The sequence below is a fragment of the Salvelinus fontinalis genome, chromosome 18 (assembly GCF_029448725.1).
Source record: "Salvelinus fontinalis isolate EN_2023a chromosome 18, ASM2944872v1, whole genome shotgun sequence".
NCBI lineage: Eukaryota > Metazoa > Chordata > Actinopteri > Salmoniformes > Salmonidae > Salvelinus > Salvelinus fontinalis.
In genome coordinates, this window is record NC_074682.1 from 1,558,990 (window position 1) to 1,576,890 (window position 17,901).

General features: G+C 39.5%; 1 protein-coding gene across 1 annotated transcript; it reads left to right on the top strand.

Annotated features, from left to right (window-relative positions):
* Positions 1-878: 878 nt before the first annotated feature.
* On the top strand, positions 879-14,236 carry fam83c (family with sequence similarity 83 member C). The gene is made up of 4 exons (XM_055867827.1): positions 879-1,703; positions 3,263-3,430; positions 3,772-3,896; positions 9,329-14,236. Exons 1-4 carry the CDS (start codon positions 1,194-1,196, stop codon positions 10,278-10,280), a joined length of 1,755 nt encoding a protein of 584 aa, XP_055723802.1. The 5' UTR covers positions 879-1,193; the 3' UTR covers positions 10,281-14,236.
* Positions 14,237-17,901: the final 3,665 nt, after the last annotated feature.

Consider the following 17,901-nt stretch of genomic DNA (forward strand, 5'->3'; position numbering starts at 1 on the left):
CGATTCTGACTAGTCCCTGCCGCTGAAAAACATCCCACAGCATGATGCTGCCACCATCATACTTCACTGTAGGGATGGTGCCAGGTTTCCTCCAGACGTGACGTTTAGCATTCAAGCAAAATAGTTAAATCTTGGTTTCATCAGACCAGATGGTCTGAGAGTCTTCAGGTGCCTTTTGGCAAACTCCAAGTGGGCTGTCATGTGCCTTTTTACTGAGTGGCTTCCGTCTGGTCACTCTGCATAAAAGGCCTGATTGGTGGAGTGCTGCAGAAATGTTTTGATACCCTTCCCCAGATCTGTGCCTCAACACAATCCTGTCTCTGAGCTCTACGGACAATTCCTAAAACCTCATGGCTTGGTTTTTGTACTGACATGCACTGTCAACTATGGGACCTTTTATATAGACAGTTATGTGCCTTTCCAAATCATGTCCATTCAATTGAATTTACCACAGGTGGACTCCAAGTTGTAGAAACATCTCAAGGATGAACAATGGAAACAGGATGCACCTGAGCTCAATGGTGAGTCTCATAGGGTCTGAATAGTTATGTATATACGTTTTTTTTTAAATATATTTTAAATAATTTTACAAAAATGTATGTAGATTGCTATGGAATTATTATTTATCCGTTTTAGAATAAGGCTGTAACGTAACAAAATGTGGAAAAAGTCCAGGGGTCTGAATACTTTCCAAATGCACTGTATGAAGGCTACCATAAAGAGAGACACTGAGGATAGGTTTTCAATGTATTATTATGTGAGCGAGAGGTGGAGCCAGATGACGTTAGATACCGTGACCGATATATACAGGGGTTTATTCATTACACCAATTCTGTTGCAAAACTTTTCGTAAACGGAAGAAAACGGAACGAGGGCGAGACCTACCTGAATGTGTCCAATCGCAACTCTTGTTTTCGTTGCAAAACGCAACTTTTTGGACTAATGATTACACCCTGGTGAGCAAGAGGCGGTATTGCTTCTGAACAGACTGTTAGACCAACAATACGAAAGCCCCGGCGGGAATAGCCTACCTGTCATGTTCGGCAACTAGAGAAGTCCAGTCCATTTCAGCGCAGGCCGTTTTCATAAAGAGACTACTAGTTTTTAGAGATTACATTTGCTGTATGCCTGTAAGGGTGCTGTAGTGAACGAGAGTACACCGCCATCTGTTACCTTAGTGCTGAGTAGGCACAATGATGAGCTCCGAGGCGCTCCGGCCGACACACAACTCCGGGCGCAAAGCGCTTGGTAAACTCGCCAACAGGTTAGAGGAAGTGAAGAACCCATATCGACAAGGCTCGACGCTCGAACTCAGCCACAACGAGGCGGCCAGGTTGGCAACAGACGCTCTGTTGGAGTCTGGGGAGAAGGAATACAGACGAGTTCTGACAGAGGAAAGGGAATTAAATTTTCTCTCGCCGCTTGAGATTCAGTATATTACCGAGAATGCAGCCAAGAACTGTAGCTCCGACAACAGCTCAAATGGCACTGAGGGGGACATTGGGGAGGGGGATACGGTGTCCGAGCTTACCTCGGGGACCTATTTCCCAATGATGTCCGACGAAGAGCCACCTATGCTGGAACTAGGGTGGCCAGAAAACCCCCAACGATACGGACCCTCAGAAACACAGATCTATTTCCAAAGGGACAAGACTCACAATGTGAAAGACCTCATTCGGTCATTAATTAATAAAGCAAAAAGGGTAAGTCATTGAATTGTGTGTGTTTATATATATATATATATATATATATATATATATATATATATATATATATACACACACACACAGTAACGGCCAAATGGCTAATGTCCCCTAAAAGGCACTTGGGTTATTTTCCTACCTCTGTCCACTCCTGTGGCATGGCTATAGGCTTCTTTTGCTTTAATACAAACAGTTGAACTATTTGACATGTCTAAACATGCCCATGTACTGTATGTTTTACAATCTAATCTGGAAAAGCTGTGTGTTGTCGCTAAAACACACATTCATTTACCTCCATGTATTTTAAAGGAAATGGGGGGGGGGGGGGGGGGGGGGACATACTAGCCTTCATGGTTTCGTTTTGGAGCAAGAGGACTCCCCATACAGGAGCCCATAGGCCTAAGCTATAATTTTCTTAGGGTCCTCAACGTTTCATACATTCATTTCAGCCTGTAATGTGTGTGTGTCATATTCATTTGAAGAAAAGGTAGCCTAGTGCAATAGCAATTCTATTTACTACAGTATGTACCGAGGCATACAGGCCTTCAGCTCATGCCTGGTTATCCTTGGCAAAAAGCCATGTAGACTTATGTTAGATAAAATTGTTAACACTTCCTATGAATACCCTCTGCATAATGCATTATAATGCACATCATAGGTGTCTTAATCATATATTACTACGTTCATATAGCATTATGACCAATACTATATAATGCCTTACAAAGCAAAGCATTATAATGCCCTATATGTAAACCTCATTAAGAGAGCATTATATTGTGCTCATCAAGGGGTATATTCCTATTTTTTTCAAATATTCCCATTCTCCTGCACACCCTCTAATAATAGTGTTTTTCAACCTCTCCTCAGGGACCCCCAGACGTTTCACCATTTTGTTGTAGCCCTGAACTAGCTCGCCTGATTGACTTAGTCAAAGGCTTGATGATCAGTTGACATGTTGAATCAGGTGTGCTAGCTCTGGAATATATCAAATACATGGAACGCCTGGGGGTCCCCCGATGAGAGGTTTGAGAACCACTGCTTTAATACACATAGCTGTCTTGCACACCGAACATGATTGCGGAATCACTCTTGACAAAATGTCCCAATGAGCATTTCATATAGGCATTATAACACTTAGCTTAACACTTAGCCTGCTTATAATGCTTTATGTAGATGTTAATGAGCAGCTAGAAGCACCTATTGTTGTGCTTTATGCATTGCTCATAAGGCTTATAAATGTGCTTAAGACTGCATTATGGAGAGTACATTCATAGGAAGTGTTATGACATTATCTTAGCACTAATAGCAGCATTTCACCAGGTCAAATTCCTTGTACATGTAAATGTACTCGGTGAATAAAGGTGATTCTGATTCTAAAATGGTATGATCGTTTTAATTATCGTTCATACTTGGCTGGTACAAAATACAGATGTGATAAACACAATTATTATTATAGGCCTATAGATAAAATGACCAAATAGAAAATAACAGAATTGCACCCTGTTGTCCATCCATCAATTTACATTTGAGTATTTATCACCTTTTCCCTGTGTGCACAGGTCATAGCGTTGGTCATGGACCTCTTCACAGACGTTGATCTGCTGTGTGACTTGATGGAGGCCTCGAACAAGCGCAAGGTCCCTGTGTACATTCTCCTGGACGAGAAGAATCTCAACTACTTTGTTGACATGTGTGCAGCACTGGACATCCAGAACTCTCACCTGGGTGTAAGTATGGGATGTGGTGGGTGCATGGGTTGATGGATTGCTGAATAGAGTGTACTGTTTATACTCTGTGTATTTCGCTCCCTCTTTTCTCCCCCTCTCTCTCTCGCTGCATTTCTGCTTCTCTCTTATTCTGTGTGTGTGTGTGTGTGTGTGTGTGTGTGTGTGTGTGCACGCATGTGCATGCATTCATTAAACAATGTGCTTTGGTACACTTTTTCAGTGTGAAGATGGGTTGATACCATTTATTACCTTCAAACATACATCATGATTAGTTAGATATTGTTCATCTTATTGGTGTTATTATTTCCACAAAACGTGTGACATTTTCATGACCTTTCCAGAACATGAGAATCCGCAGTGTGTGTGGAGACACGTACTGCACTAAAAGTGGGAAGAAATTCACCGGGCAGGTCCAGGAAAAGTTTATGATTATAGACTGTGAGGAAGTCATCGCTGGGTCATACAGGTAAGGATTGTACTCACGTGTCTTGGCAAAACGCATATCAGTTATTTATCTATTCATTTGCAGTAAATCTGAAGCATAATAAGTGTGAACTGAGAATTTCTCTATTGCACGATATGCTGCTTCAGCTAAACACTAGCCTTGCTCTGGACATTGTCTACCAACATTGGGTGGCACTCTGAATTATCTAGTAAGGTGACTCAAGCAAACATAGTTGAAATGTTAGTCATTTAGTCATTAGGTAAACATCCCATTCCTAAGTGCTTTGTGCTCTCCCTCAGTTGAGCCTTGGTACCTTGTACCAGCATCCAGAAGCCAATTGGTCAAACTCTTTGGAGAGTGGATGGGATAGGTCCTCTAGGAGCAAGGTCACCTTGTGCAGCAAGTGTTTGTCGTGTCAGGCAAGGCCAGGCTGGGTAGCTGTGATCCCATTAGATGGAGAGCAGACTTTGATGGTTGTCTGTAAGCAGTTTTTACAGATAAATGGTTTAATAGCGAAAACGTTATCACATCGGCATCAGGGGAAAATAAAATGTTCCGCTATTTAATAGTTATAACAGCTAAATAACCACTGCATTAAGCTCTATCTTTGATGTCGATTTAAATGTCTCCCAAAGCTAGTGGCCTACGGTGCTTTTATTTACATTTTTGTATTTTTTGGGGGTGGGTAGATCAGCTTCAATATTGCAGATAGATTGTAGCTTCCGTCAATGTAATTGTCTGCATCATTTCCAGTCATATACTCATTCAAGGGTTTTTCTTTATTTGTAATATTTTCTACATTGTAGAATAACAGTGAAGACATCAAAAGTATGAAATGACACATATGCAATCATGTAGTAACCCAAAAAGTGTTAAACAAATCAAGATATATTTTATTTTTTAGATTCTTCGAAGTAGCCACCCGTTGCCTTGATGACAGCTTTGCACACTCTTGGCATTCTCTCAAAAACAATTTGGTTACTACATGATTCCGTATGTGTCATTTCATACTTTTGATGTCTTCACTATTATTCTACAATGTAGAAAATAGTAAAAATCAAGAAAAACCCTTGAATGAGTAGGTGTTCTAAAACTTTTGACTGGTACTGTATATATTTAAAAATGTATATATTTTTCCCTAACCATACCACCCCTCCCTTAATTGGAGTAAACAGTGCTTTTCTTGTATAATTGATAGAAGTGGAAGGATTTGAAACAAGCAAATAATACTTGACCATGATAGGAGTGGTTATACAATTAGTCCCAGTAAGTGTGTCTTAACAATTGAAGAAGTGCATACATGCACTTATTAACTACACTGTATTGCTCATTGCTCTTGTCACTTCATCTCATGCAAAACATTAGTACACCCTCCATTTTGAAAAGCAATGTGTTGGCAGTTTTGTCAACTGCCAACAAAACTAGTATCAGTTGAACAAACGTGTTCTTGAGAGCCCTCAGGCATTTTATGGGCTTGATGAAGACTAGAATAAGGTGTGTAGAGGAAGATGAGATGAATGTGTACTTTTCTTCCTTGGCCTTACACTTTTTCTATGTCTCACTTCACTTTATGGGGAATATGTAGCTTGTATGTTTAAATTTTGCCTTCATGTTCAGACAGGAAGATAGAAGTGTCAGCTGTTTTCTCGGCTGATGATGATTCATTACTGGGTAGGGAGCAGGTAGGACGGTCTACAAGGGTTTAACTTGTGGGTGACTGTGCAAACAATGAGGTTTGTACACATGTGCCAAGCCCTCGGTCAATGCAAAAGCATTTACCTGTGGAGTTTAATGGAAATATATCTGTAGTTCCATTTTATGTTTATCTTGAAATTCAAACAAAACACCTTGTATTTTGAAGTGGTAGCTATTTTGACTATCAAGCACATCCGTATGACGGGCTTTACAACAATGAAAGGGAAATCAGTAGTACTTCAAACAAAAACAATTGCTCACATACAGAGGAACGCTGAGATGCTATGTACCCAAGTTGTTCTTCTGGTTCAGTATTCAAATTGAATTCAAAGTTAGCCTGTTCATATTTGTTTGGTCGTTTTGAAAACATCCTTCCCCTAAGAAACTGTAGATAACACAGGTGTAATTATACAAGCATACATTTACATTTAAGTCATTTAGCAGGCGCTCTTATCCAGAGCGACTTACAAGTACATACATTCATACTTTTTTTGTACTGGCCCCCCGTGGGAATCGAACCCACAACCCTGGCGTTGCAAGCGCCATGCTCTACCAACTGAGCTACACGGGGCGCGTATTATGTGGTCATAGTGCATTCTAAGTAGGGACTTCACAATATATTATCACAATACTTAAGTGCCAATACGATATGTATTGCAATTCTCATGGTTCTCACGATTCTATATATATTGCAATTCATTACTAAGATGTTATTGTGATTTGTCCCAAACATATTGCTTACTATATGTCTGCGACGGAGAGACAAGATATTTTTTGGGATCAATCATGGAAATAAAACTTTAACTTTAGGCATCAGCTGTCAGAGCAGCTTACAGATAATTTCACCTGTATATAGGCCATCTGTAAATATCCCACCCAACTACCTCATCCCCATATTGTTTATTTATTTTTGCTCCTTTGCACCCCAGTATCTCTACTTGCACATTCATCTTCTGCACATCTATCACTCCAATGTTTAATTGCTTAATTGAAATTATTTTGCAACTATGGCCTATTTATTTTCTTCATTTAAAACACTATATAGACTTTTCTATTGTGTTATTGACTGTATGTTTGTTTATTCCATTTGTAACTCTGTGTTGTTTGTCGCACTGCTTTGCTTTATCTTGGCCAGGTCGCAGTTGTAAATGAGAACTTGTTCTCTACTTGCTTTCCTGGTTAAATAAAGGTGAAATAAAAAGAAAAAAGTGCAAAAAACATGTTAGCTCACTATTTAAAAAGAAGATGGAGAACAAGCTATAGGATGAAAAACACCAGAGTTATGGCGCAGGTACAGCCGACTAACGCAAGCTTAACCCTACCTAGCAAATAAATAAATACATATATATATTTTATTTTTTTCAAATCGATACTTGGAGTCAAAGTATCAATATAATATCATCCAAAATAATATTGCAATATGTAACCATCTCTTTTTTTCCCCCATCACTAATTATAGGACTTGTCATAAGAATCTTTGAACTACTTATAATGTGTAAATGTCATGTTATAATGAATCGGAGTTATCCGTCATTTTTGCCTGTTGGAAATTGCCACGTAGAAAGACAACATTTAGTTGATTTATAAAACTTTATAAGGCCTCAAACATGCTTACATTTTTTTTAAATAATTATACGCCCTAAGTAAAGTGTTTTTTTTTTTTTTTTTTTTTTTTTTTTTTTTTCTTTAGGGGAGGATCAGCTTAGTATTGCGGAAAGAATGTTGCTTCCAATGTAATTGTCTGCATCATTTCCATTCCCCCATATTTTTTTGGGTAAATATATATATCCATACACGTATGCATACATATACACATATATACATACACATACCTATATAGACATACATACTTTTTTAAAGAATATGCCTTTATTATTATTCCCCGCGACCCTACCACCAATCCCCCAATTGGAGTAAACTTATAAACACTTCTGCTTTTACCTTCAATTTCTACATCTTATACCTATCTTACAGACACAGTCCACTTTACAATAGTTCTCTCTTATTTGTTCTTAGTCCTTCCTCTATTTCTGTTGTCCATCCAATTTTATTTCCACTTGTAACTGTGCTATTTCACAAAAGCTCCGCACCTATACACATTTCACAGATCCCGTATGCCCTATATTGTTTATCTTGTTATTAGTCCCACCCTTCAGGTCCACCCAACCCCTCCCATCTATCTTCCAACATCATCCATTTCGGATTTCTATTTGCCATACATTTCTCAACTGTGCTGTGATGCTTCACAAAAGACCTGAACCTTCCTATTCTCATAGCTTCTACAGATTGTAAATTAAAAATAAACATCTTTGCCAAAATAATTATTATATTATTGATTGATTGACTATGGCTTTTCAAATCCCCCAGTATTGCTATCTGTAGCGTTAGTTTTAGGCAAATGTTGCAATTCTTCAGCCATTCCTGGACCTGTGACCAAAAACGAGCTACATATGGACAATACCAAAATAAATGATCTAATGACTCTGCCTCCTCACAACAGAATCTGCAGAGCTGGGAAGATTGTATACCCCATATATATAACATTCTATTAGTTGCAAGAATTTTGTACAGTAATTTATATTGAAAAATTCGAAGTTTTGAATCCGGCGTTGTTTTGCGTATCAATTCATAAACCATGTGCCATGGAATGGGTACATCGAAAATCTCTTCCCAACTATTTTGCAATTTGTATGGCACAGCTGTTAGTTTTTTGGTCCTTAAATGAAATTGGTATATGTTTTTATTTATCACACTTTTCTTTAACCATTTTTGTTCTTTAATACAGGGCCGACATACAAGTTCCTTACTTTTTTCCCCTTCTACTTGCCTCTTCCATTTTTGTGGTAATGCTGCAATTAATTGGTTGTAATTTTGGGTAGAGCAGACTTTTCCATATGTCTGTGTTAGCTGCATGTGTGACATAACTCCACCAGTCCTATTTATGATATCATTCACAAAAATTATACCTTTTTTAAACATTTCTTCGATAAATACAGTTTTTTTATCAATTATTATATTTGAATTTAACCACAATATTTGTTGTACTATTTGTTCCGTCCCTTCAGGTGGATTAAACTGAAATTGCAACCAACTTTCTAAGGCTTGTTTAAAGAATAAGGATATTTTGGAGATCATTTCCTTTTCAAACAACCGAAAATGAGCAGGTGTAATCTGAATAAAGGGAAAAAGGCCCTTCTTGAACATAGGATGAGACATTCGTACCAGTTTACTAGAGAACCAGTTTGGATTTAAGTATAACTTTTGTATGACCGATGCCTTTAGTGAGAGGTCTAATGCTTTAATATTTAATAATTTCTGCCCTCCGAATTCATATTCGTTATATAAATAGGCCCTTTTAATTTTATCTGGCTTGCCGTTCCAAATAAAATTGAATATTTTTTGTTCATATAATTTAAAAAGTAAGTAAAGTGTTACCTAAGTAAAGTGTTACCAAACTGTCATATTGCTTGCATGTCGTCTAAAGCTGTTAAAAAGATATGATTTTTTCTCACCAGAATTAGTTACCATTTGCACCTTTTTCTGAAGGTTTATAAATAGTGTGCAAACCATTTCTGAGTTTAAAACGTTTTTATACACTACAGGTAATTTGTTTTTAAGTAGAACATTACTGGGTAGGGATGTATTTTCTGTATGGCATATTTAGCCCATTATGTACTGTGTACATTTGTGTGTACATACTGTACAACTACTTGTTGTTGAAGATGTCATTGTTTTCGATCATGTTCCCTTTCCTGTAGTTTCAGCTGGCTCTCAGCGCAGGTCCACAGCAACATGGTGATGCACTTCTCTGGGCAGATCACTGAGAGCTTCGACCGAGAATTCCGCTGCCTGTACGCTGACTCTCAGATCATTGACTGTTTCCATAACCCAGATGAAGAGGGTCTCCCTTACTACCCCAACCCTGTTCCTGCGCCCAACATGGGGCTAGACTTCTTCCCCGAGAGGTCACGGGAGAGGGTTCTGAGTTCAGAGAACTCCAGCAGCCAATCCAGTTGCAGCATGTCCAGCATCAAGGCAGCACCCGGCATGACCAATACGGTTTACAAGGTCACTCAAGGTCAAGAAAAGAAAGAGACCAGCAACTCTCACCTGAGCCCTGAGAGGAGAGGAGGGGCACTAACTCACTCCCTTCATAATCAGACTGCCCAAGGCACGAGAGGCTCCCCCAATGGGACCAATCACAGCCCAGTTACAGAGCACCCTTCCTCTGGTATCGGCCAATCGGTCGGGATAGATTGGTCCAAGTCCATCCCCACAGAGTTGCACCAACCAAATGTTGGCGGAACAACGTCCAAGTTTCAGGCTCTTGGTTTATACGACTCCAAGACACAGTCTCCAATGCAGGACAACAAACACTCTGCCAAGCAGAGGACTACCTACAACCCCGTCCTCAACAAGCTCACCGACCTCTTCCTCCCTCCAACCAAGAAGGACCTCCTCCCCCCAACTGAGAAGGACACCTCCGTCTTCAGGAGGTCTCCTCCTCACAGTACAGCCTTTGGGGGGCCAGACCTCTCCCAGACAGAGCCGGAGAGCGAGCAGACTCCCCCTCCACCGCCCCCCATGTTAAACCGGAAGGACCAGAAACGCATGACCTTAGGCCACAGCAAACTAGACCTGGTCAATCACTACAACAAGATGAAGTCCAAACAGGTGTACAGCAGGTTTGAGTTAAAGAATAACAACTGAGGCTCTGCTGAGGAAGTACTTTCCCTCCCCTACCCCCATCGCACTGGACCTCCAGGAAGCAGAGCACACTTTTTTGCCTTTTGTCAAGAACATTATAGCGGAGGGGCATTTTGTACCTTAATTCCCCTTTAGGAGTTTAGAGGAGGGTACAGTACAGCCTGAATTAGCCTGTTTACACTGAGTGAGTTGTAGTGATAGCTTTTTAGCATTTGCATGTAGACATTGAAGCTGTGGCGGCCCTGCCAATAAGTGACATGGCAAATCTTGCTTAGGGCCCCCAAAAGGCTAGGGCCGGCCCTTCATTCAATGACTGTGTATTGTTTTCTTATTTCTGTGAGTGTCTTTCACTAGCGAGTATGGTTTTAATGATTAATACTGTATGAAATGAGTTGTAAATGGCGTTTGACTGTTTTTTAAGATGTGTTTTTACTTTTGATCACACCTATTCATTCCAGGGTTGTTCTTTATTTTTACTATTTTCTACATTGTAGAATAATAATGAAGACATCAAAACTATGAAATAACATATATGGAATCATGTAGTAACCAAAAAAGTGTTAAACAAATCAAGATATATTTTATATTTGAGATTCTTCAAAGTAGCCAATCTTTGCCTTGATGACAGCTTTGCAAACTCTTGGTATTCTCTCAACCAGCTTCATGAGGCAGTCACCTGGAATGCAATTCAATTAACGGGTGTGCCTTGTTAAAAGTTCATTTGTGGAATTTCTTTCCTCCTTAATGCGTTTGAGCCAATCAGTTGTGTTGTGACAATGTAGGGATGGTATACAGAAGATGGCCCTATTTGGTAAAAGACCAAGTCCATATTATGGAAAGAACAGCTCAAATAAGCAAAGAGAAATGACTGTCCATCATTACTTTAAGACTTGGTCAGTCAATGCAGAACATTTCAAGAACTTTGAAAGTTTCACCAAGTGCAGTCGCAAAAACCATCAAGCGCCATGATGAAACTGGATCTCATGAGGACGAGCACAGGATAGGAAGACCCAGAGTTACTTCTGCTGCAGAGGAGAAGGACATTAGAGTTACCAGGCTCAGAAATTGCAGCCCAAATAAATGCTTCACGGAGTTCAAGTAACAGACCCATCTTAACATCAACTGTTCAGAGGAGACTGAATCAGGCCTTCATGGTTGAATTGCTGCAAAGAAACCAATTCTAAAGGACACCAATAAGAAGAAAAGGTTTGCTTGGGCCAAGTAACACGAGCAATGGACATTAGACCGGTGGAAATCTGTCCTTTGGTCTGATGAGTCCAAATTTGAGATTGTTGGTTCCAAATGCTGTGTCTTGGTGAAACGCAGAGTAGGTGAACAGAACATCTCCGCATGTGTGGTTCCCACCGTGAAGCATGGAGGTGTGATGGTGTGGGGGTGCTTTGCTGGTGACACTCAGTGATTTTATTTAGAATTCTAGCCACTCTTAACCATCATGGCTAGCACAGGATTCTGCAGCGACACACCATCCCATCTGGTTTGCGCTTAGTGGGACTAAAATTAGTTTTTCAACAGGACAATGACCCAACACACCTCCAGGCTGTGTAGGGGCTATTTGAACTAGAAGGAGAGTGATGGAGTGCTGCATCAGATGACCTGGCCTCCACAATCACCCAATCTCAACCCAATTGAGATGGTTTGGGATGAGTTGGACCGCAGAGTGAAGGAAAAGCAGCCAATAAGTGCTCAGCATATGTGGGAACTCCTTCAAGACTTGGTAAAGCATTCCTCATGAAGCTGGTTGAGAGAATGCCAAGAGTGTGCAAAGGGTGGCTACTTTGAAGAATCTTAAATCTAAAATACATTTTGATTTGTTTAACACTTTTCTGCTTACTACATGATTCCATATGTTTTATTTCATAGTTTTGAAGTCTTCTCTATTATTTTACAATGTAGAAAATAGTAAAAAATAAAGAAAAAACATTGAATGACTGGTACTCTATATCTATAAGTTTACGTTACTGTCTTTTTTTTATACTTTAGGATGCTTTGGTGTGCAAATGAAAAGAGGGACTTCATCAGTGAGGATATTAATAGTGAGATGTGCAATGATATTTTGTTTCAATATTTAATTTATTTCATTAAAATAATATACCTAGACTTGATTGAGAAAATGAATACCGTTTTAGACAGGGTAGCCCTACAAAAACTATTTCCATTCAGAATAATTTGACAAGATTTTTTTAACTGGTTCTGATGTAGTTGTTGAGCACAATGTGAACTTTAGTTTTAACCATCGATCATGTGTAAAAAGTAGACTAGCATGTTTTTGTGTTGTGCCGGGCATACACTACACGAATTTCCAACATTGCTGAGCCGCACACTTTAAACAGCTGTCCTTCCTCTAGTTTTTTGTCTTGCCAACGTAATGTTCCGCACAGTAAACGATGTGGGACAGACGGTGTGTGTGTGTGTGTGTGTGGGGGGGGGGGGGGTCACACACTACACTACAATTTTCTTCACTTGCCACGCTGTCTCGTGAAAAAAAAAATTATGTGATTAGATTGTTAACGTAACTAGAACAAGATGTAGCTCAAAGCAGCCTCAACTCATTTTGTCAGAAATTCACGCTTGCCATACAAGTTGAAATATCTTTCCAATTGTCTGTGAACTTCAGAGCTATAACGATTTGACACTAACTTTGGTTAAAGGTAAGTATAAACGCATTCTAGTAGTAGTCATCACTCCTGCTCGAGAGTACATATTCTGGTTAACGCGACACGCCTTCATCTCACAGGCTTCTTCTCTGGCAAGCTCTCATTGGCTATTGCTGATCACTGTTCTCAAAACTTGGCGTTGCACATCTCACACTACAAGTGCATTGCAGATTTGTGCAAATAAAATTAAACGTTTGAAAACATCGGGATGGCTCAAATGTGGGATCGGTATCACTAGCCCTCAGACGGCCGCGCTCCCGAGTCGGCAACGACATGGGGATTTTGTCTCTCAAAAACTTGTCTTGGACAGCTAAATCGCACCAAAATCATGTAGTGTGCGCCCAGCTTTAAAGTTGCAATCTGCAATTTCCTGATTGTTAAACTGAAATTAGGCAAACTATTAGAATTGTATGTGACAAAACAAGCAATGCATAGTGTAGAGAATCATTGTACCATCTAAACCACTGTGAAATATATTTTACATAACCAAATATATTGTATTTTCAGCACTTTGAAGCTGGTGAACGGATGCGTAGAAATAGCGCACATAGAGCAGATCTACCGCAAGTCACCGCTTCTTAGACTTGCTTTCAATGAGAATGACCGATCTATATCTCACCTTTCTATGTGAATTTGGTCGGGTCGCCCAAAAAGTTATATATTGCAGCTTAAAGAAATGAGTTTGCAAATGAAATGTGTGAACTAGAGTTATAACTGTTACAAGGGCTAAGATGAGCTGTTTACAGTGTTACTAAAAATAACAATTTGCAATAAAGATGTTTTTGATTGGGGTTCTAATCTAATTCTGTGTATGCCACCAAATAGAAATACTGATGCTGTAGGGTGGCCCAGCCCACAAAGTGACCCTTATCAACTGTATGCATGGATTCCTCTGAGTTGTCTTGGAAATGCTGCGTTTTCTCGCCAACCCCCATTCTGTCACACCTCTGGGTAGCAGAGGTTCTATTGTGATAACTTCCACTCAGACATCAGACCTTACAGGATGTTAACTCAAAAGTAATGCAATTGGTCAACCACTCAGATTTTGAATCCAACTAACTCAGATGCTTATAAAACAGTCTCAGATTCATTGACTCTCTCTCTCTCTCTTTGCTCCTGACCTGCGCTGTTGAGACTCTCTCACTCCCATGAGCTATGGTCCGTGGCTCTTATTTTGTTTTTCTCTCGTTAGAATAATGCCTTGCAGTGCTTGTTAATGCTTTCTAACTTGAGCATAATGTAGTCGTTAATTTCACAATGTGATTAAATCCGTTTTGCCTTTGACAGACAGTTCTTATTCCTGTACATTTTTACATTTTAGTCACTTAGCAGACACTCTTATCCAGAGCGACTTACAGTAGTGAGTCAATACATTTTTGTACTTTTTCATACTGATCCCACATGGGAATCAAACCCACAACTCTAGCATTGCAAGCGCCATGCTCTACCAACTGTGCCACACGGGAGGATCTGTAACTCAACTAGCCTATCTCATATTGCTGAATCATCTTTATGGAGTCAGAAACATTTTAACAGGCTTTTATTTTATATATACAAATTGCATAGTCTTATCACGGATCACATGTGAGGTGTATATATAATATATGCTTAGGCTATATGATAAATATTACCCCACTACTATGATGATGATGGTAATGACGATGACAGGATACTCTCAGTAAAACATTTATTGCTCACATATAGATTGCGCCCCGCTTCTCTGCGCTTTTCTTAAAGTGTGCACTTGTACATTTCCCATCATGGATTTAACAATGAGCCACATAAAGATCCACATTGGCCCTGGAGTTGGATAGGATACCCTCTGATGCACGATTTACATGAGCCAGGCCGTGTGCCCTGACATATAATTACAGTATGTCCTTGTCACCCATGAATTTGCTGGCTTGCATACCAATTGGCAAGCCATCCTGGAGTTACCCCGTCACTACCAGTCAGGGGATTACTCTAGTTTTGGGGGAAGATGTGAAACCTTTTGACCTGGTTCAGTGGTCCTTTGTAGGGCAGAATGGGTAACTATCTCTACTGGTCGTGTTTCAGACCTGACTGTCGTTCTTTAAGGTTTCACAACGTCAATTAAATAAGTGGACCACTGTTACTGTACACCAAAAGGTGTACAACAATCTTTTTTTTTTTTTATACAGTTAAAGTTGGAATTTTACATACACTTAAGTTGGAGTCATTAAAACTTGTTTTTCAACCACTCCACAATTTTCTTGTTATTAACAAACTTTAGTTTTGGCAAGTCGATTAGGACATCTACTTTGTGCATGACACAAGTCATTTTTCCAGTTAGGATCACCACTTTATTTTAAGAATGTGAAATGTCAGAATAATAGTTGAGAGAATGATTTATTTCAGCTTTTATTTCTGTCATCACATTCCCAGTGGGTCAGAAGTTTACATACACTCAATTAGTATTTGGTAGCATTGCCTTTAAATTGTTTAACTTGGGTCAAACGTTTCGGGTAGCCTTCCACAAGCGTCCCACAATAAGTTGGGTGAATTTGGCCCATTCCTCCTGACATAGCTGGTGTAACGGAGTCAGGTTTGTAGGCCTCCTTGCTCGCACACGGTTTTTCAGTTCTGCCCACAAATTTTCCATGGGATTGAGGTCAGGGCTTTGTGATGGCCACTCCAATACCTTGACTTTGTTGTCCTTAAGCCATTTTTCCACAACTTTGGAAGTTTGGCGTTTGTAAATTGCTCAAATAGGGCCATCATGCACAAAGTAGATGTCCTAACCGACTTGCCAAAACTACAGTTTGTTAACAAGTAATGTGTGGAGTGGTTGAAAACGAGTTTTAATGACTCCAACCTAAGTGACTTCAACTGTATATATGTATATATATATATATATATATATATATATCCTTCTGAAGTTGTAGAACTTTGTCAAGCAACTGGTTACCAACAAAACAACAACATTTAGCATGATTGTTGTGTTAATATGGAGGAATTACATATCTCTTTTCGTATACTAGTGTGCTAGTATAAGAATTTGATGAAATTGTGGAATCAATAGTAAACTTTGTGATAGAAGTACCAAATTTGGCACATATGGCACGTATGTACCCTGAAATTATATATGGCATGGCATCAACTGGTATGGTATATATGCATGGCATCAACTATAACTCAAAAATGTAAATACATTTAGCTTCCAGTCAATGTTTCTTCAAGTCAAGAGTATCATCATTCAGATGCAATTTGAACATTGCGTTCAAGAATTTGAGCAAAAAAAAATCTGATTGCACCGGTGCCCATATCTACTAAATCATACCAGTATGTCAGATTAGCTCAATCGCCAATTTCTCAGCCTCTGAGTGTCACAGAAACACAAAACCTTGAATAACAGACAAATGTCCATAAGTGGCTATCTTTGAAATTGATCAGAATCTGTTTAAAACATAGCTATAAATGTCAGATTTTTTTTATTTTATATATATGCTTATGTTGGGAAATGTAAACCCTTGTGTAAAAGACGTAAATCAAATTAAAAAGTGCTGCTGTTTCACAAAGTGTATCTTTGCCATTTCCAATTTTTGGGAAATGATGGGGTTGAAATATGTTGCCGCTTTTAGGGTTAAGGATGTAGGCAGGGGACTTCCTGGATAGTTCCTGTTCTATTTTCTCCTCTATGCACTGAAATCTGTTGAATTTTACTTCCCAGAACAGCCTTGGCCATCCTAATCTGGATTTGTGTGTCTTTGCCTCAGCTGTGTAGGCTTGGGCTAACCATGGCTTTTGTTTGTTCAATACACAGGGTTAAGTAGGCTAATATGTGTTAGTTATTCACCAAGATTCTGTTGACAATCAGAGAGGAAGATACAACATTGTTGTGTGTGTTGTTTTAACAGAACATCTTGAAGGCAGCATTGAGCAATGACTACCCGGCAATTCTCTGGTTATAAATTCCTGACATTCGTCATACCTGCAGTTTAAGCCTAGTTTCAGTCAGCAGGCTTGTGGTTTCACTGTCTCCCAGCTGTAGATTGTGACAGAGCCACACAGCATGGGTTTTAGCAACACTATTCCACTCTGTACAAAACCAATTCTGTTCCAGTTATGTTCTATCAGGTTGTCTTTTGATAATCCATTTCTTCTCTCAGTCTCATCCATTTCAAAATCTTGATGTGTCATTCACAAAGCACGCACAGGAGAGTTCTTCTTTCTTTTTTTTGCCCAATGGATCTAAAGTTTCACACCTCTAAGGTTTATTAAGCCTAATGTTTCTAACTTTAGATAGTCACCCATCTATAATTCAAATTGCAAAGATACTGTGAGTCAAGAGTAAAAGCCATTAGGGGTTAGATGCATCTTCTTTAGACCAACTGACTGTGAACAAAACAGTATTGCATAGCTTCTAATGTAGAGCTGTGAAATCAGGCTCGATCTGACATTTTAGAAGATTTAGTGAGCGTGGGGAATACAAGTGTAAATGTATGGTTGAACGCGTTCACGTCAGCAAACGGCAGATGCATCATCGATTTGGCACATCTACACAGGAGAACGACAACACAATGCCCGATACGCACTCTTCAAGTGGATGGTTTTAAGAGGAACCGAGGCACATGACTTGTATCGCTTTGTCAATATTGATCTGAGTCAGAGATAATAGAGCATGAATCACCCAAGTATTTTCAGTTCCTGATCTTTAAGTCTGCTCATCAGAGAAGAGACACAGGGGAATGAGTCATACTGTAGTAAACCTACTGCTGCCACTGCTACCGAATCCATAGGCAAAGTTCATACTACCAACGTCCTTACTGGGAGATGACAGACGGTCTATTTATGTTGTTCTTTGGTTGTTTAGGGGTAATGAGTAAACTAGATATGTGGTAGTAGAGTAGGGGCCTGAGGGCGCACACTTAATATGTTGTGAAATTTGTTGTAAATGTATTGTAACGTTTTTTCAATGTATAACTGCC